The 25,106-nt window shown below is 34.2% G+C and overlaps 1 protein-coding gene across 3 annotated transcripts in view; it reads right to left on the bottom strand.

Annotated features, from left to right (window-relative positions):
- Positions 1-25,106, bottom strand: part of GLRA3 (glycine receptor alpha 3) — an 87,415-nt gene that overhangs the window by 3,405 nt on the left and 58,904 nt on the right. The window contains exons 6-9 of one of the 3 annotated variants that reach the window (XM_027741598.2): positions 21,845-21,982; positions 10,476-10,558; positions 8,752-8,898; positions 3,531-3,650 (exon numbers count right to left, since the gene is read on the bottom strand). In XM_027741598.2, the coding sequence (XP_027597399.1) occupies positions 3,531-3,650; positions 8,752-8,898; positions 10,476-10,558; positions 21,845-21,982 (488 nt within the window). Of the gene's footprint in view, positions 1-3,530; positions 3,651-8,751; positions 8,899-10,475; positions 10,691-21,844; positions 21,983-25,106 lie in introns of all 3 variants that reach the window. The other 2 variants (XM_027741596.2, XM_027741597.2) reach the window with 2 other exon arrangements.

The following is a 25,106-nucleotide window of genomic DNA, read 5'->3' as shown; positions in this document are numbered from 1 at the left end:
ATCTACTCAGAGAAATGAGAAAGCTTAGTAAACTAACAGTAATTTAGCACACAATTTCTGATTTGGTTTAAGTTTCCCCATTTACAGTAAATATCCACAGTCTTCAAATGGAAAAACTTTACAATGGTCTTTTAGACAACACCCATTAAACCTGTACACTGCTTAACAAACCAGGATCCTGGCCTCTAGATATCTAGAGATACTTATCATAAAATCACTAATATTTTGCACATTAATTACATTAGTGAGAATTCTGCATATTTGGCCACTGTATATTGTATCTGTATGCCTTATTTCTGCTGATCTATGTGAATGCATCAGATAAAGAGAATAGTATGTAAAGTGTCTTAGTTTAAAATACAAATGAATGAAAACTAAAGGCCAGATTTTTCTTCCAACTCATTCTTCTGTCAATTCAGGGGAAAATTGGCAAAGATATCCAGAATTCAGGGAACTTTAAGAGAAAGTGATTTTTAATTACATGGCACAGAAACAAAAGTGCATGGTCTGAAGATAGACATATTTTCATATTTCATATTTACATTATTCATTTCTACAATATTAATTTACATTTACAATATTCATACATTAAAAAATGTAGCTTGTGTCTGGAGACATATTTTTTACTTCTCTTTACCTAGTTATAGGTATCCTCAAGCAGTAAAAGAGGCACAGATGCAGGCAATTAAATGATATATAGTCTGTGAAGTCAGAGCCAAATTTGGTTCTGAAATATATTCCAGTATACTCCTTCACTATGTAGGTGCCTCAAGGATAGTCACATGATTTTGATGGCATTCACCATTTTTTCAATAATTTTAAATTAAAGAATGTCTATTTTTCATGCCTAATTTATCCTAGTTGCTGTAGGATTTTAGACTTTTGTGAAGTATATAAATTATTATGTATATGTTAGTTCTTACATAATTATTTTGAAAAATAATTCACATAACTATTATAAAAGGAGGTGAGCAGCAATTTTCCTTTTGTAAGCAAATTTTTGATATTTTAAAGCACTTCCTAGCTAAAAAAGTATTTATTTATTTATGTACCAAAGTCAAATAATTAGAGTTTTAATTCAATAGTTCTGAAGCAATTTTTTTTTACTTTAACCTCTTAGTTTATACAAATAGAATTTCTCAAAGAGCTCAGCTAAAATCCAAGCTTCCAAACTTTTCATTCTGAAACTGCCTGTGACATTTGGTAAATCTGAAAATATTTTTCAATGGAGAATTAATTCTAAAAATATTTAAAACTTCCATCAATAATACTTACTTGAAGAACCATTTTTAATTACTATTTTTAAAAAAAATCCAGTGAGGATTCTTAATAGTTGAATAAGTTAGCTACAAAAGAATGCAGATAAATCACTAAGTTTGAAGTGAATTATTTGATCGTCAGCATGACCATCCAGCAGATGTAGTTATCCCCCAACTGCAATACTTTTTCATATATGTAAACTAAATAAATGAAGAGAGTAATATAGTTCACTGAAACTACCGTACTTCAAATTTGTATTAGATTTTGCCTTTAAAAATACAAAAATAAAGAAAAATTAACATGAAAGAAAAGGAGGAGGAAAAATCACTGACTTATTTTACTATGGAAATGAATAACAGAAATACAAAATGATAGGATCATTATTTGATGACGTGATAAAACAGAGATTTAATTACTACAATAGTGTTCCTCTCCTGTCAGAAAAGAATGGGAAATAACATCTTTAAAGCAGTTGTATTCCAGCGGAGTTGTAGTGTTGTATTTCAGCTAACAGAAGTATTAAGTTACAAATGCATGGACTTTGAGAATTTACCATAAACTTGCCATTTAAACACTATCATATGTGCGTTTCAGAGTTTTGTCTTTTCATGCTTCTCCAGAAAATAATGTTTATAATTGCACAGGCTGAGAAAGACAGTAAAATAATTCCTGAGTAGCAGCTTTCAGTTATACAGGTTTTCAGGATGAGGCACTATATACTAAGACTTTACTGTCTCTGTTTTAGGCTTACCTGAATGGAATGATCCCCTAGAATGTTTTCAAGGACAGATCTCTCCTTTTTTTTTTTTTTTTTTTTTTTTATGCTTGCAGACATCCTGTATTCAGTCTGCCAGCAGGCTGCTTGGAAATGCCCTCTGTTGAGGAAGTGATGTGAAGGTCCTTCTAGGAGTCCAGCATTTTTGCCCAGTGTCTGTTGGATGGTGTCTCCATGAGGTCAGGTAGGATGTTTGGAGCCTGCCAAGTCAGATCAAAGTGCTAGGGCTAATGGATAGGCAGGAATTGCCACCATAGTTCTTTTCTAGGGTAGCAACTGGATTATTCAAAATGTGGTTCTGCAAGTTTTCCAGCAGGTTCGTAATGCAGCAAAATCACTAACTTGGCCTCAGATTCATATGAGGGTGCTTGTGCACAGCAGGAAAGATGCATTTACTGTTATTATTGATGTTAACTTTTAAATACTTTTTCAAAGGCATTTATATAAAATGTCAGTGACATGCCTTTTTTATTGTTGATTGGCTTGGCTAAAGTCTGTCTTTTTGACTAGAAATATTTCTCAGAATGCATGCCTCTGAGTCTGCCACTGTAGAAATCATCTAAAAGACATACCCTGTATACTCCAGTTGATAATCTGGACAGTGAATTCTCCTGAAAAAGTCCTCCATATTGGTTAGATTATTTGAATTTTATAAATAATAAGGAAGCTTTTATTTCCCTTTGTGTATTTTAGTGGATCATCACCAAAGAAAGTGATTTCTCATAGATTTTTGATAAAACTTAAAAAATCCTATCATGAATGAATTTTAGTAAGAGTTTGATTTGAATGCACTTGTCACACGTTCAGCTCTAAAATTCACAGCTGGAAAGTTATTCCGCATACAGCTAGATATAAATATTTTATCATCTCTATTAAAATTACTGTAATTTAAGAGTGCAAGTAAATTTAGATAACAATTTTCATTTAGAAAGTTAGAATTCTTTGAAGATCTGAAGGAAGTAATTTCAATTAGGTTACTTCTGTATCAGTGCTGTTCTACAAAATACTTAAGTATAAATTAAGAGAAAGCTGTCACTGTCTGTGGTCTTGTGACCACGCTGTTTTCCATCCATATATTTAATAATACATTTATCTTGAGAAATAATATATATAAGGGCTGAAAATAACTCCACAGCCTATTGATTATAGGTTGTGGTAGCAACTTGAAAGCTTATTTGAAGCCTTGACTCTGGTAATTTGAACACTACATTTTTTACTGTTCAGTTTTGAGAAGGAAAGTGTTAATGAATTGTCTTGCACTACAAATAGTGCAAAATTTTAATACTATGTTTTAATCCAGATTTAAACAGATCAAAATTGATTATGAAATTACCAAGACAGTACCTTTATCAACATTTCACGTCATCACATACAGGTAGCAATGAAGGTATATGAAGTTCACATGGGAAGACATTATTTCAGACAAAAGGACAGGGCCTCTATTAATGATTGGATATCACATTATGACAAATGGGAAATCTTCTTCATAGTTTACCCTTAAATTTGTACTGTAGATTTGAGGCAAAGTCCCGTCTATAGGTCCTGTACATCTCAAGCCATTGCTATGCTGTAATGATTCACTGATTTCATTTCCATCAAGAATTCCCTCAAAATACTTTCATCAAAACGGATGGGTTGACCAAAAAGAAAACAAAAGAAAAGAGGTGTGATTACCATTACAGACAATCTAGTTTGCATGTCTATTTTCCTCTCTAAAGATATGGTGATCTTTAGATTTTTGAAAATAGGATTAAAAGATTGAATAGTCCTGAAAACTAAATACATATTAACAGCTGATCTAAAATGAAAGTGTTATTATTCAGTATATATACAGAGTTAATATTTTTCCCCATAGAATGTAAATGCAACTAAGAAAAAGCACTGATCATAGGTGTGTTTCAGTATCCCTGTATGACTTCTAATTCTGCCATTTTTTTCCTTTTGTCTTTCAAGACGGAAAGGAGTGTAACTGTAAATGAATAATTAATATTCATTCATTCTGAAGGAATGGTAATATAATGTTTCTGAAATAGTTCTGTTCGCTAGACAGGTTTTTTCTCTGTCAGAGACAAAGCACTATGGCTCATATACTGAATAACAAATGAGGTCTCAAATTGAGAACCAAAATTCCCCTGTTCTCAGGATTCATTATGCCATTTTTGTAATCATAAAGGTATTAGACCCTTTAAAAAAATCTCCTATGCCTATTGTGATGCTCATTGGCAAATGCAATGAGTAGGTTGTATATTATGTTGCAATAATAGTTTCTATCTATAAATGTATTTATAACACAATCCCAGACACTTCAAAATTTTTGTTAATTCTGTGCAAATTGGATTGGGCCTCTGGAAAGAAATTTGCCATTTAGTTATCTGGAATCATTGAATGAGGTCCATACTTACAATCATAAAAAGGGTGGCCAGAGGGTGCTGTTATACCTAAGAACTGCCTTTGATGTTGCTGTAACTGTTGTCTGGGAAGGGAGACTGCAAATGAACTAGATGGTGTAAAAAAGAGGAAGTGACTATAGTTGGAAAAAACATTAGAAAAATGGCAAGGATAGATGAGCTTTGTATCCCAAAATATCTTATTACAGCTCTGTACACAATTGCAATTTGTATAACCGTATAATTCACTGCAAGGGTCTTATCCAAGTTCCATCATATGCTTTTTAAGAGAGAGATTCCAGTTCCTTTGTGTTTTCAACCAGCAATGAGAAGGAATAACCCATACTTTTAATTAAATTTACGAAATATTTCATCCTATGAAAACCTTCAAATTTGTTTGAGGATATGTTTAGAGTTAGAATTGAATTCAATGATTTGAACAAAGCATCTGAAAAATAGAGAAGGAGAGTCAGTAGATGCAAATACATTTAGCCAGAAATGATCAACTTTGCAAGCATAAGATGGAAACCCAATGGCTCTGCAGTAGTTCTGGAAAAAGACCCAGAAGATATGGAAGGTCACAGTTCTGATATGGGTCAATAACACGATGTTGTTTAGAAGGCAAATGATAAAATGATTTGGATAAACAAGTGTATAATTTGAATCATTTGGTCCTTTGGCTGTTTTTAACTGTTACTGGGTAGATTTCATGTTGTTCATGTTGCAAACACAGTTTTGAGGAAGTATATGGACTTATTAGGAGAATTTCCAGGGAAGACAAATAAGAAAAAACAAACTTAAAAAAACCAAAACAAACCAAAACCCCAAACCAGACCCCAAAACTGTACCAACTGGGAATACTTAAAGAAAAGACTGAATGGAAATGTGCAAATGGTGACATAAAGGAAAGAAGTAATCTGTTTTCTGTACCGCTGCTAGACAAGCCATGAGAGGCCAAAAAAAGCAGTAGTAAAAAACTTTTTAAACAATTGGAATAGATTTCAGGGGAGCTTGTGGAATTTTTATGACTGAGGTGAATTAGGTATAAATGATCTTGACTTAAGTCAGGAAAATGGATCCATTGAGCTCCCAAAGGCACTGAAATTCAATCATTGCACTATTGTTTCGGTTACTTGGTTAAAGTAAATATTTCTTGCAACAAACATATTTTTCTAATTACAAAGAAAATAGACTTTGAAAATTCTTCAGCTGCCTTACTGCAATTAGATATTATTCATAAATATTCTCTTCTGTCAACACATATCTAGAACAAAATATTTCCAAACTCATCTATTTTTTTACTTTTGCAACACAGTCGAATTGCTATAAGTTTTGCTGTGTTGTTGCAGATAAAATGCCAATGCAAAAAAAAAAAAAATCTGTACTTAACAGTTAGAATTCACCTGGTAGAAAAACCTGACATTAGTAAAGTGTCCCAAGAATGGAAGTATGCAGAATGTAAAAGTCTAATAATTTATCCTAATGGATAAATTTCTCTAATAGTTTTGGACACAAATACTGAATAGAATAGTGTTTTTCACTTTGCAAAGGAAGAGGATTTAATGTTCAAGGGAGCCTCTGAAGTTTATTTTAAATGCAGCCTTTTAAAATAACTTCTTTTCACTTTTTTTGACTTTGTGGCCAAATAAACATTTCTTTATACAGTTTTAAAAGTTAATGCAATCTAATTCTTGACAGCTAGTGTCTGTTTGACCTAGTCCAATAGGATAACAAACATACAAAACTTTATAATCATGAGCTGTAGCAGCCAACTTTGAAAAAGACAAAAGAGAAATAAAAAACAGGTTACTTGACTTATGATCCTGGGGACTACATTTCATGTTAGAAATTGTGGTGAATAAATAATAATATGTGTGGCAAGGAAGGCTAGTTATTTACTGAATTTTTTAATCTGTAAAACATAATTTATTATTTGTATACCAGAGGGTTTAGGATGTGATCCAAATTTTTTGGAGGAAATAAAATCTCCATGCTCTAATGTTTCCAATCCTGTATACTTGTTGGCAAGGAATGGTTTAATAAAACATTGAGAAAGAGAGAATCAGTTAGCTGAGCTGTCTCTAAAGCTTGAGAAGGTGTATTCTCAGAGGTTAACTTTGACCAGGAGCTCTAGCTCTACATGGGTTGGAAGTGAGTCAGGAAACATTTAGTTAAATTAATATTTTCTGAAAAATTACTGTTTCTCTAAAATCATAACCTTGCATAGGAAGAAAGTATTTTTTTGAAAAATTTATACTGAGAAGCCTGTCTCATGGTGAAGCTTACAGATACAGGAGGAAGGGAAAGCCATATACCCTCAAAAATATTTAATACCCTCACCTGGGTTTGTTATGAAGAAAAGCATTGAAGTGCATGTCTCCATCCTTCAGAATCTAAGGGGAGTACTTTACTACATACCCTGAAGTCTCTAGGTTTAATCCTGTGATTTTATGACAACCTAGGAGGCAACCTACCTGAAGCTAAAGACTGTCTAATGAAGTGTAAAATTAGAATAAGGACTTCTAAGCTTGAATTCAAAAATACCGTGATGTCAAGCACTAATCCAGCAAAACACTTAAATCAGTGAGGTTATTTATGTGCATATTTTTTTTTTTAAGAGGTCTTCTTTTAGCATTGTTTTGTATATCGTGGGTCCTCCCTTACATACCTCTAAGCTGAAATGTCATTGACTGTGATTGCTGAATAAGTGTCTTTAGTGAGTTTGAAATCTTGCTAAGAGAGCGCTGGAAAGAGATTTGGTTTGATTCCAAGGAAGGAAGATATCACCTACCAGTTTCTAACCCTATGCTCGTAGTAATTGACCTGTATTTAAGAAAGATGTCATTAAAGTTAAATGTGGTGAATTTGCTTGAGATCCAGAAGAAACTTTCTCAACATGGTAAGAGAGATGAATGGACTAAAGGTACAGTGACATATCACTCACCACAGCTGTTTGTATTTGATACACCATGCAGTTGTTGGGGCTCACCTACATCTGTCCAGTAATCTGTGTCTGCCCCATCCCATTCTTCCCATTCCAAACCTTTAAGCAGCTTTCAGAGAGCTGCCATATTTCAGAAACAAATACTCTGTCACAAAACTTCTATTTTTTCTGCTACTGTCAGGGAGAAGAACGAAGCCCATTTTTCACCGGGATGAATGTTGAAAGCAGGTACATGCAGTCTGACTCATCATCTAGGCTACAGCAGATGAGTTTCTCTGTGCAGCTTAAGAAATCTGGGACTCAACACACAAGGGCAGGCAAATGTGTGAAAATGTCATTTTCATTTGACTGTCCTACCTGCCTCTTAACACTCAGTCTTACTAGCAGAGACTGCTTAGGTAGGTTTTACAGCAGTGCAGATTTGCAATATCTTTTAAGTAAGAGCGAAACAACCTATAAAATGTCATCTCTTTGCATGTAAGCAGTTAACATGAGGTAAGTCTTCAGGAATGAAAGACAACAGAACTGAATCATGTTGCTATGATCAGACTTCCATTCGCTAGTAATATTCTAGATAGTAACTGAAAACCTGTGGAAAGGTGGGTACTCATTTAATGGATAGGCTGGAGAACTATTTACTCTTCATGAAATCAGAAGTAGGAATTATATACTGCCGTAAGAAATTTTGATTATTGCTTGATTTAACCACAGGCTTCAGAGTTCAAACTTGTAGCCTTAGCTGCTTGACTTTGCACACTGGTAGTGAGTTATTTTGCGGTAGTCTATATATCTCCAGCTATAAAATAAATATTAATAGCCATTACTATATTAAAGTTTTTACTATTTGTATGAACAATTTACACTAAATTAGCAGGACAGAAGAAAAAAAACACACATTTATCAGCCTTTTAAAGTAAAATGTTTATTCTTCACCAATAATGTTATTTGAAAAAGTATTTCTTGTATTAAAAAATATTTGCATGAAACACAGCTGTTAAGGCTTTGAATTGAGTACTAGAATTAAATTAGGAAATATTATTTGTTGAATCTCAATATAGTACAAACTGCTGCAAATACCAGCAAAATTCATTCACTGAATAATAATCTAACTCCTCTAACAGAGTGAAATTCATGTTTGTGCAGATGGCTCCTATATGCTCCATGCCTCATTTAAATCCTTCTTAATCCCTCCTTCAGGAATTCAAGTTGGATTTATACAATTTACAGTCCTTGTAGCTACCCTCTGTCTATAGTGAATTTTATGCTGTGATGTCATTTTATTTGTATTGCCACTTTAAACTGTAGCATGTTTACCAAATTAACCCTATATCCTGGCATAATTCAGTCAGGTTCTCTTTCAAAGCTGTGAATACCATTACTTTTACCTTGCTCTTCTTCCTTTTGCGGCGGAAGCGCAGAAGTTCTTTATGCTGCCTTGACACAAAGTTTACAGCTGCATACTCCAAAAGTGCAGAAAATACAAAGAGCAGACACACTGCCATCCAGATGTCAATGGCTTTGACATATGACACCTATGGAGATAAGAAAGGAGAAGACTGAATACGTTAAAGCCACAGATGTGAAATTAAGTATTTCATGTCAGCAGGAAGTGCATTAATACCTCCACACCCCCACACTACTGTTATGAAACAAAACTTAACATGAAATTACATAATAAGAAGAATAAAAATTCAATCTATAAATTGCTATTTTTTTAAAATTTATTCTTTCACAAAGTGTGTTTAAATCATTAACAGTTCCTTATAGTATACTGCATCACAAACATCTCAAACCAAATAATCCACAAGAAACGCATGCTCTTCCTCCGTTTCTCTCACTGAGATCTGTGAATGACACTAAAGAATCAAAGAATAGCTTATGGTAGGACCAGTGGGAATTCCTGTATTAAAATGGATGCAACTGAAAATTCCTGCAATAAAATTAGGTAGAAGAAGGACATAGGTGGAGAACTCTGATGTGTTCATTCATTGCTAATATAGTCATAGTAAATCAGATATATAGTTTTAAATTAGTTCTGTAATTTTGACACAGTGAAAGTCCTGAGAATCAGATACAGAATAGAGCTCATTGCAATCCCATATGGCCAAGCTCAGATGCAGGACATAATCTGAACCAAGAAAGTAAGGCCTGCTCCCTCTTTGTGCGCAGATTTACAAGAGCTTTTTAATATAAGCAAATATAGCTAGCTTCAGGCCTCAAAATCTGACAAAACCCATATATAACTCTCTGTTAATCTCTTACATTTTTTTTCTGAGTTGTTGATGCTACATTTGGATGCATTCAGATCCATATATCTAAGACACAGAGCATGCTCAGTTGTTTTAGGGCTATCGATTTTACTTAGAAAGAAATGCAATTAGACAACCTAAAAATATTACGGTAAAACTAACACAGAATGGGACTTTGTGTATTTTTATTGTATATATTTTATTTTTATTAATTGCTATGACACATGAAGAAGGTCAAGGAATAAGCCTTAAAATGAAACAGAAAATATTCAAAGTAATTATAATTCAGAAAACTGAATAATTAATAATAGAATAATTAATAATAGAAATAAACTTTAAGCGGTTTACATTGTGTTGTAAATGTTTTTTACACAATTGTTTGGAGCTGTTTAGGTTCACATTTTTCTACATTTTAATGTAACTGTGTTTGTAAGTAGTGAGTTAATTCATAATTTGGCAGTTTTTGAGAAAGGAATATAATTGAGAACAGGTTAGGATCTGTGGCCTTTAGAATTTCAGTTGTAACTACTAGTATGTCATCAGACACTGGGATGTGAAAAAGGATGAGCCAGTCAATTACTAAGCAGTATTTATGTAGTATTGAATAACATTGTTTTCATTTCTTGTTAAGGTTCATGGAATTTAGTAGATACATGGTTGGGTAAATAGTTGAGATGGGAGAAATAGAATGTATTTGTCTGGAGAATCAACCCCCCCCCCCCCCCCCCAATAGTTCAAAATTATTTATCTCCTTTAGAAAATGGTTGAATGCTAGTAATCAAAACACATAAGGTCGATTGAAAGTGTTTGTCACATAACATTATGACTAATGTAGTACAAACAAAGGAAATTTCGCCTACCTTTGGAAGAGAAGCTCGTGAACCTGAGCTTTGTGTTGTCATGGTCAGCACAGTTGTTATGCCTAAAGCCACTCTGGCTGGAGCTGCATCCATATTGATCCAAAATGACACCCAGGAGAGAATCACAATCAATAGACTTGGTATGTACATCTGGATGAGATAGTAACCCATCTGTCTCTCAAGGTGAAATCGGACTTCAATACATGTAAACTTTCCTTTTTATAACAAAGAAGAAACATTCAATAGAAATAGAATGTTTTTTACTGTCAACATCTAGTCCACACTCAAAAGAATGTATGCTCTGTCAAATATATTTGTTCACAAATGAAAGATTAATGTTTGGATTTCTCTTTTTAATATGCACGGTCTCCATTATAATAGGGTATCTACTGGAAAGAAAAGGGACAGAAAACCTGAAAAATTAACAATTCAAGAACCTCTGAAACTTGTTTCCATATAAAAACTGAATCACAATGCATTAGGACAACAAGAAGTTTCCTGTGGGTGATCACAGTTTTTTGCCATTTATGATTTGGAGACACATCTGTGTGTAAAGAAAGTGCTTACTCCTCCATTGCATAACATCTCTCTTATATTTTCATTCAATTTTAAACTTAATTTTATTTTTTTTAGTCTAAAAAAATTGCTAAAGATATAGTGAGATCAGTATGGGCATTAGGTTATCAATAGGAGAGTCTGCTAAGTCTCTCCCTTTATTCCCATTCAAACTCTTCCAGCTCATAAGTACAATGACCAAGATTCAAACAGAAATTGAAGACTTAGGATTAGGTAACTTTAGGAAGGTACTTAAATTACCTAGTTTTACCCAGGTACTGAACATCAAGGAACTTTTACTGATTTAACCAAAGCAGAAAAAAACCAACTAGTGCTGGCTCAGAAAAATGCCATAAACCCACTTTTTAATATTATCCAGATTGCTTTTTTTTGTGTGTTTGTTTTTGGCTTGGTTTTCTTTTTTTTTTTTTTTTCACCCTGTAAACTGTAGATTATATCACAGATCTTGACCTGGTCACATTAGATTTTCTAATTCTGCTCAATGTTCATATTAGTCACATATGAATGGTGCTGAGGCAATGCTCTAACTGTAAGTGGTGTATACATTAAACCATTTCGTAGAGTAAGAAATATACATAAGTCAGTTTTCTTCCTTATTTTGAAGGAATTCTAAGTTTAACATGGAAAGCTCTACAGTTATTTATTTATTAAGTGGTATGAAGTTTTTTGGTTATGTTTTCCAGTAGTTTTTGATAGCTATTTTACCAATCAATTTTTATTTGCAAAATGACATTTTATACCAAATTGTTTCTCATTAATAGTTATTTGATATTTATCATATTAAAATTATATTTGTAATGGACTTATTTATGAGCTTATCCTATACTAATATATTGTGTATTATGCTGTGGTAATAGTATTAGGTATACAGAAATGAGCTTCAGATAAAGTCAAACTGAAATATTTTTATTCAAGACATATTAAGTGATTGTAAATACTTTCTGAACTTGATTATTTTCATAACAATTCTCTTAAGAGGCCATTAGTTCTCTCTATGATGACATAATCAAGGTAATTTTATGACATTTTTATTCTGCTGAGGCACTAAAAAAAATTTAAAAAGACGTTTTTATGATGTTCAATTTTAAAATTACATTCTGTATCTCAGGAGTTTTATATCTGCAAGCTCAATTATTAGTTCCATTCCTAATTACCAGCATTTTCTGAATCCTGTCTACACTCCTGAAATCTGTGTCCCAAATCCTGGCTCAACCATCTGCTGCCCCAGCTTTGAGACTGATTTCTGCTTCAATCACGAGACGAAATCTTGGTTTAACAAAGTGAACGGGAAGTTTGGTGTTTACTGCAGAAAAGGCCAGGATTTCCCCCTACGTTTCTCTTCCAAGGTCTTCAAAAGCATACCTAAACAATATATTCTTTCTCTTAGCTGGTCAATACACCCCATGTAACTAGAAGTTCTGCACAGGCTGGCCTTTGTTGAAATCATATTCTTACTTCAAACTGGTTCTTACCCTGAAGTTTTCTTTTTTTGTGACATTCATTCTGCTAATTCAGCAGCTTTGGACAGCAACAGTTTCCTCATACACCACAGTAAATCATGGTGGTAAGGAGTAGCAAAATGCATCAACCAAATCTAGGCCTCTTGCAAAGTCATTTTATTTGACATCACATCAGCAAGAATCATTCAGCATGCAACATTTTCTTCTTACAGGGTCCTATATTCTCCTTTCAAAACAAATTAGGAAAAAAAACTAAGGGGCATCAGAGTGCGTAATATATGTGTATGCATACATGGAGTGTCAATAAACATTTGCTATTACTTGTATGGGTTTTTTTGTCCAGATAAATGTGGGATAAGAGATCTGAGACTCTTCCCTGAGTACTGCAGTGGACTTGAATTATTACAGACCACGCAGCACAAAAATTCCATGGTCCTAAACAGGGACCAGTAAATAATATAGTAGCTCCAGTATGGATTATTTTATGTGGTTGAAAATTTGACAGGTATATCTGAACTAAGGAGAAAGAGAGGAATAGCTGGGTACAACAGGATCCTAACAAAATGAAAGATATTCTAAATGAAAGAAGTGCAAATGGAATATATTGTAACCATGGAGGAAAAAGTGGGGATTATGAAGTGGCCAGAACTAGGACTGAATGATGTGTCAACAATTTTTTGCTTGGTTTTGTATTTTTGGAAACATCATTGGCCAAGGTAAAAAACCCTTCAAAATCTACAGCACCAAAAACAAACAAAAAGAAAAAAAAAGGAAAAAAGAAAGTGAAGGGAGTGTCAAAGTGGAAAATTAACTCCACACCATGTGTGACAAGAGTCCTGCCTTTGTCTTAGACCCACTGAGTTTATGGACATACCAGGTACATATATCAGTGCTTCCTAGTCAAGACCACTGTGTTCCTTTGTTCCATTACAGCACTGAACAATTAATATATGGCAACTCCCCAGGGAGACTGGTGGCTACCCAGGTTAGATGCTTTTCTCTGTTACTCAACTACTGAATATTAGAGAAAGGCAGCAGTTGGAAGTCAGCCTCAGCACTGCAGTTGCGGCAGTTGCTGGTCTAAGTGTGGAAGAGGTGATAGTTTTTTCCCTTCCTGACTGACATCAGAACCACCTGCATAAACTTAGCTAATGAAGCAGGGTGGAAAAAGAAAACTCTTGCTCTAACTATGTGAGCTTCAGATAGGAGGCAGGCAGCAGAGGCTGAGCTGTTGTTTCCCAACTAAAGCCAGCATCCAGCTGTGGACCTCTTTTCTCTTCCTGTATTCCATTTAAAATTCAAAGCCAGCTTAGCTGAGGTTTAATCTATTTGACTGGTTGCTTGATCAGAACAGACATACCCATGAAGTCATCTCCGCCGGCAAAGGAGACAAGTATCTAAGAGCATTGCTCTAGCAATTAATTTGCAGTACATAAAAGATAAGATCTAGTTCATTTTGATATGCACTGTAGGTGTCACAGAGACTGCCTAGGAGAAGGATAGGATACTTTCTGGTATTGTGGGTTTGCTGAGGCTGAGCAACAAATTATGACCTGATGGTAGTTTCAAATTAGAGCAAAATCTAAATGTGCTCACAATCCATAAAATGGACAGATTTTTGCCATGCAAAAGAAAGAAAAGCTATTGAGGGCTTCCTAAAGGATAAGCATTCTTTCCTGAAACAAGGTAACATTCTTTGTGTTTGTGAGTCTAGCCTAACCAGGGATTTAAGTGTGCTAAAGGCACCAAAAGTGCTGGCTTAACGAATGTTGTATGTATGCATGTGAAGTGAATGTAGTGGTGTATATGTATGTGATGGTGCATTTTTCTCTCTTACCCATATTCTTTGGTAACAACAATGTTAGAGCTGCTGGGGTGGCATGATTCCCCTGCAATGTCCATGCTGAAACTAATAGGTAGTGGAAAAATATATACTGCAGTCAGTTTATATGATTTTTTTTCCACTCAGTTAGTGCCTACATCACATACTGTTTTTTCAGTTGTTGCTGCTGTGGCCAACTGTGAGTAACCTAAGAAGAGAAATTTTCTACTTTAGCACATCTTTACATTGCACATTGGCATTGACTGTGGCAGGTGGTGTTTAAACAATGGGCTATGCAGGCAGCAGTATGCTCGTGTGATTAAAAGGTAGTGTGTGATTTCAGTAGTGTGGGATGTGAGAGAGAAATCAAGCAGAAGTAGTAAATTCAGGCCCTAAAGAGTCCTCCTTTGCAGTTTCACCTGTCTCAAACTGTTCCAAAGAAAATAGTTGGAAGGGCTTAAAAATTCTTTGTTCTTTTTCAGTAGCCCTTAGGATGCCTTTTGGGGAAAACTTTTCTTACTGTAGCCCTACAATGTCATAATCATGTTCACAATTCCCAGGAAGGCTGAGTAGCTGTTTTGGAAGCTACATAGAAAGTTTTCATAAGGGAGAATCACTTTAGAAAACTGAGTCAAGGAAATAGTGTACCTCAAAAATAATTAATAAAGGACTAATACTATTTATTAAATAACTATGAAATTAAAATAAATAACGTAGTAAAATACAAAGTGAATAAATATAAACAAACAAGAAAAGAACTAAGCATGCATTCAACTGGTAATTCATGCAGAATAGAGAGATATCTGCTGAAGGTTCTTGATACTGCTTTAGATACTAGTAAATGGTAGTCTGACCCTCCTTACAAGTTATTGATAATGCTAACTGATATACTGTGAAATATTTTATGGATTTAGAGAGGACTATGGCTTAAAGACTATATAGCTTGATGAAATTACATGAATCTATTTACTTAAAATTAGAATCTTATACTGGCTGAACAGAGATGATTCAAAACCTAAAAATTGAACTAAGTTAAGCATATCTGAATAAATCTTCATGGAGTGCTGCAGAGTATGTGCCTTGGATCTTGGAAGCAGATATATCATATTCTGATTCCAACACATCTGTTAATATGGGTTTAGACTATACAATTCTACTTTTAACAGTGACAGATGGCCAAAAAATAGCCAGCCTAGCAGCCAAAATATTGCTAGCTATGAAGATTTCCTAAGAGAGTCCTGGAGCAATTGGACTGTGAAGATTGTCCTTTCCTATAACACTTCATTTTCCCCCTTGATAAACAGTTAGAGACACAGATTTAACATGAAATTAGGTACCGAGAGACAGCAGGAAAGGAGAAAGGGAGACTGAGACTACTTCAGTGGCTAGGATATGCTCAAACTAAATGGCTATCTTAGATTTAGACCTCTTAATACAATAGCTCCTCCCATTTGTCTGTCTTCTGGAAATCCCTTTATTAAGCAGCTCAGTTCCTCTACTCTACTAAACATTCAAGTTCAAAATGAGCTTGAAAATTGTATTAAACAGAGTATTTACTTCTAGATGCTATTCTAAACCTCAGCAGTGCTTATAAGTTTTAGACTTGTAAAAACCACAGTTCCTCATTTTATGTAGATAAGATAACATATTGTAAAAGCCAGCTGACCACTTTTCTCTATAGAAATAAAAGTAAAGACAGTTCTTTCCTCTAAAAGCAAAAATAAAAGAGTCTTCTTCTAAAATAAAACAAGAGGTAGACTCAAGAAACAGATTTTGTATGGAATGATGTAACATGGCTACTACCCTTTTTGACTTTGACTGTTTTCTAGTGCTTAATGCCTTGGATTCACAGGTTCTTATTGAATAGTTGCTATTGCAATGCTTTGAGTATTCTTGTCTACTCTCTGCACCTCTGTATGAAGGAAAAAAGGACAAATATTTACTCAAAAAATGTCTATTGCAAGACAACCTACACTAAGAATAATTTGTGAGATATATACAGCAAATATGATCTATCTGCAGGCCATCATAGACTTCCCCTTTGCTATATTTTTCCAGTCCTTCCTAATGCTGGTTCTGACATTCATCTCATCCTGGGTTGAGAGACTTCAGTGTGATAGGTAGTAGAAAGCTAGTCTTTTATGCGTGTGTCAGAGCCCCAGACAGATGAAGTTTTGATCAGAATGGTCCTGAAACAAAATCATTCATCATGCAATTAAGTCTCCTGCATACATAAACCCTAATATTTTATCTAGTACACAGGATGGAGTCACCCTGGCAAATGTTGTTACTGTCTTTAGTGAGAGTGTGGGTATTGGCTCCAAGTGTCTTCAGAAGAACTGGGGGAAAAAAAGCCCCCAAACATCAAAGAAAAAACTTTTTATTTTTAAAGTTACTAATGTTGAAAAGAAATTTTCCAAGGACAGTTTTTTGTTCTAACTGAAGTTACTTTAGCCAAAAATACACAGTCTCAGAAGGAAACAAAACTGTATTGCCCTAAGAGGGACGATATAGACCACCAACACTTTCCTTTTGCCTTTTGTTGTGTGCTTTCTTTTTTCTCTGCATCTGCTAAAATAAGTTTGCAATTAACCTTTCTTGGCAACAGCATGTTATGTATCACCCTGCAATCATAATGGTAGATGATTTTCACAGAGAGCTTGAAGGAGAATGAAATATGTAAACTGTCTTTTCCATGAGACAATACCGTTCCTTTCTCTCCACACAGCAGAATCACCACACAGCAAGCAATCTACTTGATTTTACCTTGTCTGACACTTCCTTTTTATTCCTCCCAGAATGTGACACCATCATTTGACAGGAGCTCTGCTTTACTTATTACTGAAATACAGTTAAATGCTTTCACTCCTTTTGTCTTTTAATGATAAAATTTCTTAAACAAAAAATACAATTCATAAATTATGCACATGTAGAGCTCATTATTTCAAGAGATTGTACCTCTAAAATTGACTACATATAAGTAAATTTAGCTGAAATTATTTTCATACCCTTCTAGGAAGAAGTCAGGGTAATTAAAAACACTTGATTAGTTCAGTCTCCAAAAACTTTGCAGTTTGCATTTAATATAAATTGCAATTTGAATGTATTTTGCTGATAAAAACTGCTTATAAAAGTACTTACCTTTTCCTCGTCATAAAACAGATAAAACAGGTTGTATGTATCATCATACAGCCTGAATAGAAATTATGCTTTTCCAGTGTTTGGCATATAGAACTAGACAAGTTGTCTATATATCTAAATATATATATCTAAAGCCAAAATTCACACAACAACTCTAGGAATGTACTATCATTCAGTTTTTCTATCAAGTTTGTGGATATTAGTAGCATATTAGGAGAAATCAGTACTGATGTTGTGACCTGCCATTGACTACATAAATTCCTGGACAGGAAGGAAGTGTCTTTATGCAGCTTTTCAGGAAACAAATACTTGGGCAGGTGGTAAATTTAACATTGGTGTAAGACTGATAATGACTGCAATAAAAGAAAGTTGAAAATAAATATGGAAAAGAGAAACTAATTTTTTTTTCAGCTTGATAAATTAAGGAAACATGCCATTCATCAAGACTGCAATTATCAGAAATGGTCACATGGAATCCATCAGTTCTGGTGGTGAGTGTAGGAACCATAGTTCCACTGTTTTCAGGACCACTATATCCAAACCTTTGAGCCAAAAAGCATTAATAGACCTAAGACAGTTCTGAGCAGCATCATTCAAGTGCAAGTGTTGTGCATTATCCATGGAGCAGGAATAAAACCAAGACTCAGAGTATTTCTGTTTGTGACTGTTAACCAACGTTATTATGCACAAATTCAAGTATTGTATATTGGGCTTTCTGCAACCATGACGAAAATTATCTGTGATTGAAGTAAAAATTAGGTGAAATAAAAATTCATTGCCCAGGGGAGCAATGAATGTCACATAGGAATGCAGTAAAGCAAGACCATCCTTGTAACATAAATGGTTCATATGTGATTTTGCTGGTTGTTATGATTCTACTTCACTTCCCAAATGTGTCACTGCAGATATGCCTGTGGATGCAAAACATGAAAATTATCGGAAATGCTGTTGTGTCACTTCAGAACACAAGACTTGATAAGCCATTTTGCTGTATTTTTGCTGAAACTGTTATGTCTCTATATTTAGACATAGTTTGTTTTTTGAGCTGTGGTTACAGTTATTCATTTTCAATTGGGCATGAAACACTGACAAGACATGCACTGATGAGTTTCCACAAGTTGTCCTGAAACTTCATATTAAATTTTTTCACAGGGAGAATTTGGGGATTTTTTTTCTGTTTTACAGGATGTCTCAGAAGAATTTTCCATTCTGTGTTGTAACTCTTTAATTTGAAAACTCTTCTTGGTCACTTACTGCGTACCAGCTGTTTATCATTATTTTAAGAATTCAGTTTATCTAATCTGTCATAGGCCAGAGAAATAGACTTTACTTCAAGTTTTGAAAATTGATTTTTTTAAATTTTGTTTCTTGTGTGGTGTTCTAAAGGTGTATCTGCCTGCAAAAGCTCATTACAGGAGTCTTAAGAAAGCACATTACTGGTCACATATCCAAGTGACATAGTGAAAATAAACTCTTAGCTGTTGTTGTCTTTTAATATAATGTTTATGGTTTTTTTGCCTACAAATGGTAGTTAATAGTACTGGTTGTAACAAAGAAATAAAATGCATTCTTACACTCCTAGAAACCAAACCTCTCGAATCTTATTAAATTCACTTTATACTGAAGACTTGAATTAAAAAAAAAATACTCTGGATAAAATACTGTTGTCTTGAAGAGGAGAGTATCACAATAAATGTAGTCCTGCATGAGCAAGACCATCTTTTTTTATCTGATTTGTCCTGCCAAAGTTCTTCTAGATCTGTACCTCTAATTTTGTTGCTGTAACTCAGAGCAGGCCACTCTGCTGCTTACTCTGGTGAGGACATACCCTTTTGTCTGCAGATGGTGCTGCTCAGCATCACATTTTTCCCCCTTGCCCATCACAGGCAGGTTCCACAGTTGTGCAATTGTCTTCTCTTTTGCTGACGTTTTTTAAAGTCTCCATCGTCTAGTTGCATACAGGGTTCCAAGTTTTCTATGTTAGCAAATACTTCGACTTTTTATGGACAAATTGTCCAATTATTCTTTCAGGAGAGGCATGAACTTCATCCATCTTTTCAGGATTGTGGGTTGCACTGATGCTTTACAGCACGCTTGGCCACAGAAATGCAGTTTGGCCAAAGCAATACAGAGTACAACAGACCGCTGATTGGCCACACAGTCCTCTAGACTTATCATGGTAAACCCCTTCTCCCATCTAAATGTGACAGAATTGCACAGAGATAAGCACACTTGTCTTGTAACCACATTTTGTGAAGCATGAGGCCTCACATGCCTCATGTTAATAACATCTGTTGCTCCTGCTTCTCAACTCAGTTTACGGCCACAGGGAAAAAGCAATAGAATTAAGTTGACCCCATACAACCTAGTGTAGTATGCCTAGGTGAGGTATGTTCTCCTATTTTTCCTTAGAAGAAAATTCATACCAAATTAAATAGGCTTGAAACATAGGTTGTGAAGAAAAATGTAATGCCTCAAAAATATTGAAACAATGAAGTTTTAATCAAAAAGATAAGGTTTAAACCATGATGATTATAATGTGAGTTCTCGGACAAACGAGTAAGGGTACAACTCAGCTTTTGATGAGGTGTTTGGAAATCACTGGAAATTATGAAATTTTAATACAGATTTCTATTCAGCACCAGATTACACACCATGTAAATGTCTTAATTCCTCAGTTAGAGATTTTTTATACATCATGGTACGCAAATGAACTTCAGAAAATATTCTATATCATGAATTCGCACTTGTTAATATCACTAGACAGGGTATAGAAGTGCAATTACAGGCAGATGTTAAAATAGCACAAAAGTAGGAGGGGGATAACCTGCCTGTATATCTCAAAAGGAGACAGTGGAAAATAATGAAAATAAAATTTTCTTATTTGTCATAAGGATTATGGTAGAAAGAAAAAAAGGAATAATAGGAAATTCTATATTATCATTAACAAAGAGATGTTTGAGTGAAAAAATTACCCTGCTATAGGATATATATCTCCATTTTTAGAATTTTTTTAAGGATTATCCAGATATTAGTATTTGTACAGTAAAAATGTATGTTAAGTATTTCAAATTTATTTTAAGGAACACTTCAAAATGTCTTTATCAATATCTTTCTCCTCTAAATGGAAATCATTAGAGAACCTTTTTTTCTCTTAGGTCACCACAACAGTTGTGATAAAACTCAGGGTTGAAAAGCACTCATCCTTAATTTTGATCACAAGACATTCCTTATGGATACCGCCTAGTTAATTTTTCCCCCCTGACATTCCAGCAGAATTCAAATGAATCATTCTAATCTTAAATTTTAAAATACGTTTAATCTAGACTCATGTTTGGAGAGCAGAATTTAAAAGATACATGGATTAGAATAAAAGATTTCTAGATTTTTTTTTTCTTGAGACAAGATATAAGCTATGCATTCTTAGCCATTGCTACATGTTTTTTGAGGATTATTATGCTTGAGATTGTGCAGTTATTGAAATAGTTTTTTACAATTAAAAATGAGATAACTATATAATTAATGTTAATCCCCTCCTTTTTCAAATAATCCCAGAAATAATGAGCTAAATATCTCAGTTCTACAAAGGCTTCAATTCAGTATCATAAATCATAGAATCGTAATCATAGGATGGCTTGGGTTGGAAGAGACTTTAAAAATCACCTAGATCCAACACCCTTGCCATGGGCAGGGCACCTTCCACCAGACCAGGTTACTCAGATCTCCAGCCACCCTGGCCTTGAACACTTCCAGGGTTGGGGCATCCACAACTTCTGTGGGCAAACTGTTCCAGTGACTCATCACTGGAACAGTTAAAGGATTTATTCCTAATATCTGATTGAAACCTGCTCTCAGTTTGAAACCATTCCCACTAATCTGCCGCTGCATACTTATGTCTAGGTTTTACACTTGGGCACTGCACACTAAGCATGATTTCAGCTTGTTCACATTGGCCCTTTATGAACAAGGGCAGTAATATCTGGCTTGGAAACCCTGTGTCCCTTTTTCCTGACTGAGCCAGGCTATGATTAGTGTGCAGCATATGGACCTTTGTATTTCAGTAGTGTTTCAGATCCACAGCGTAAATGTGGTCATGGCACTTGCTGAAAAAATAAAACTCCTGACTGAACTGCTTCTGAATTCTTTCAACTATATGTTTTCTTAAGGTAACTAAAATACAAGTTTGGTCAGTCTTAAGTAGCTTCATTTTGTTTGCCAGTTATTTAAGTTATCCTGCACAATGCACCTGTACATTTTAATGTTCTTTGGAGTTCAGTGAGAACATTTAAAAAATATCCCAGCTGTGACATTTATTATAACAAAAAATATTAAATGTCTTTCCTGTTGTAATCACTAATATGCTTTCCTACCTGTATTATAATGCTTGGTGCAGTAACATAAATCCTTTTCTTCTTTCAACAGAAACTGTGGCAGAGTGAGACCTTCTGCTACTTGAACTGCTCCCTTTTCTTGCCACTCAAAAATGAGGTCATTCATTGTGTATCCAACTAAAAAAAAGGATAAAAAAAACAAATAAACTGTAAGTCAGTGGCAACTTTGAAAAGCAGGAATGTACCAAACTATAGTGTTTTAAGTAAATTTCATAAAAAGGAGGTAATACAGCTTGTACCTGCTAATCCTGAATTATTATCTACCATTCTATACAATATTGAACAAGAGAAAAAAAGAAAAAGGCTTTCTTATGAATCTCTTTTTAAATCTTAATAATTGGCTGGTCTATTAATGGATTAAACCAAAGCATCTAAATTAGCTAAACCTCCAGGTCTCTTGGGTGTTTGGGAACATCTTATCCTCCCCAAACTATGAAGGATAAAATAGGCCCTTCACACTCAGATCTCTTCCTCCTTTTACTACAGGTGAAATGGTGAATTGTCAAAGCTGTTTTTATGGATTTATGTCAATTTGAATTGTTAGGTGAAAATTCTTCAAAAATGCGAATTTTTGCAGCAGTAGTAGTCAAACTGAAAAATTGCTTTTCTCTGAAACTGGAACAACACACGGGAAAGCAATTCATTGTAATCTTCTCATACTGTCTGTGACATATAATGATATTAAAAAGCATTCAGTTTTAATATTCCTGCACTTATCCATACCTCCTGCATGTGTGTATAAGATTAAATATAACAGCAAAAGCCATAGTAATCGAGGGCCAGACTTTGCAAAGGACAAGTACTTTTTCCTTCTATTTTCATCTCTCAGATGAATATTTGCATGGGATATCATTGGGTAAAATATCCCTGCTTCCTCTGAATATATTAACTCTCCAGGATATCCCTGATATTTTATTCTAATTTTTTTTCTGAAAAAATTTTATCTGGTTATTACAACTGGAAGAAAAAAAGGTTTCCTTTTCTCATTCAGGTTTCATTAAGACTTTCTTAGAATCTAATAGATATGGACAACATGATATTTTAAGACTGAAATCTAAAACTATACAGCTTCTGTTGTTGTAACAGGTTGAAATACAAGGGTACACATATACCAGAAGGAACCAAAAGGAAAAGGGAGCAATTTTTTCCATCTAATTTATATAGCTTTCATCTTCTTTACAATATTTCCTTTCTGCTTCAGTGTGACGTTAAAGAGCTGCTGAAGACAACCTACTTATAACTGGAAAATCTTTTAACCTTTCAATGACAAACTACTTTTTAAAGTGTATTTTTCAGAACTTACTAAGAGTAACTGCCCACAATTACTGACATTTTGAGTTCCAGTGAAGAACATAACATTGTTATGTGAGCATAAATCTTACCCCTGTTATATTCAATTACTTCATTACTCTTTGAATACACCTATAAATGCCATTCAGTCATACCCAATGACCTGATCTGCTGACCTGAAATCTTCAATACACTTCATCTTTTTTGATCTGTCTATGAATGAATGAACCTAGAAGGTAAGAATTAGTGTTTGCAAATTTTAAAATGCTTTCAGCACTTCTGCCTTCTAGATTCTTGATTTTCCTTTTGAGAAGAACCTTTACACAAGGTTTTCACAGAGACTCAGGCTGACTTTTGGTTTACTTTGATATTTTGTTGGGGATAGATGAATATGCTAAAATGAGACCATATCCTTTTAAATAAGTATTTAATAAAGATCAAATATTACTCAAGTAATAAAATCATACATCAACTGTGCAAGGAGACATTTTTCTATCTTATTGATTGCATGATATTCCATAAACACAGTCTAAAAATTCACTATTAAATGCCATAAAAGATGAAAAGTCAGAAGTATATATCTTATCAAACTTTGCATGAATTCAAACAAAAAGCAGTCGTGTGTAAAGCAGATTATCATTTGAAGCATGTAGATTATGGCCAGAGGTCATATCCCCCTGAATAAAACTCATTGAACTGGCAAGAAACAACTGCTGCATCAAAATGTATTTCACTAAATCAGATTCATTCATCTCTAATGTATGCTTTTAATTTTGATTATCCAGCCTGCCCACTAATTCATCAAGTAAAAATAATGAAAATTAAAAAAATATTGGTGTATTCAAAATGCTGATGTAGTAATTAATTTTTGTCATGTTTACATTTTAAATACCAAAATATAGCTTTAGCATTCAATACTGTAACTTCAGTTTTGTGAGTCAAGGTTGTAGTTATAACGTAAATGTGTCTTATAACATAAAGGACTTAATGGAGATGCGAGAGATGTGAGTTTACATTATACCAAATAAATTTAAAATAGTATAACGTTTCCACTAGGTATGTTAAATTAACTTGAATTAGATAGCAATTAAATTTAAATGGGAAATACATGGCCCTATCAAATGTGTTCACTGAATTATGGAAATCTGAAGTCTTGTAATAGTCCCCTGGGGAAGTTAGAAAATATAAATTATGCAAACTTACTGTACTATTTGATGACACAAATTTGTCTCTAAAACTTCTTTAGTAATCAGTGTTAACAAGGAGAGGTATTCTTGATTTTACAACTGAAAATATTTCATTATTTGGTATAGTTCCAAATGAATTGATGATCTCTATTTTTTTCCAACCACTACATCATTCTTTCTTCTGTTATTATCAGTGGCTGGGAAATACAATGTTATTTATGAAAGTCCTAGTGGTTACATTTTATTGTTGAAAAAAGGACAGTCAGTCACTAGCCTAGGTAGTATATGAGGGTGCTGATCACTTTTAGTTGCTGATGCGAAAAGTGAACCTTTTATTCTACATAAATAGCTGAAAGCAATGTTCATCTAGCATGGTCTGCAGGACCAGGCCAACCTAAACTAAATCAGGTGGGTTAGTAAAGACTTCTGCCACTGAAATGCAGTGTGCTAGGGTTTGGGTTGCAGGGCATGGATGCATGAAGGTTGAGAAAGGAAGTAGAGCTGCCAAACTGTGTTTTGTGGGACACAAACCAGCTACTGTGGCTGAAGAGCGCAGTTTTCAATGTATTTTGTTTTCGTCTGGCTACTGTGCAGGTACTTGCTCTTACTTAATTCTGAAAAGATATCACTAATCACACAAAATCTAAGTGGTGTAATCATAGGACTAGAAAGAAAGGACAGAAAAAACAACATTGTTATGTTGAACAGTGGTGTTCAGAAGGTACAGGACTGGTTAAATTACATTAATACTCTTCTGACCAAAG

This window comes from Pipra filicauda, unplaced genomic scaffold (genome assembly GCF_003945595.2).
Source record: "Pipra filicauda isolate LSUMZ 115617 unplaced genomic scaffold, ASM394559v2 scaffold67_size6003252_pilon, whole genome shotgun sequence".
In the NCBI taxonomy this organism is placed as follows: Eukaryota; Metazoa; Chordata; class Aves; order Passeriformes; family Pipridae; genus Pipra; species Pipra filicauda.
The sequence above is the reverse complement of the archived record's forward strand: the minus strand, read 5'-3'. Positions and strand labels throughout refer to the sequence as shown.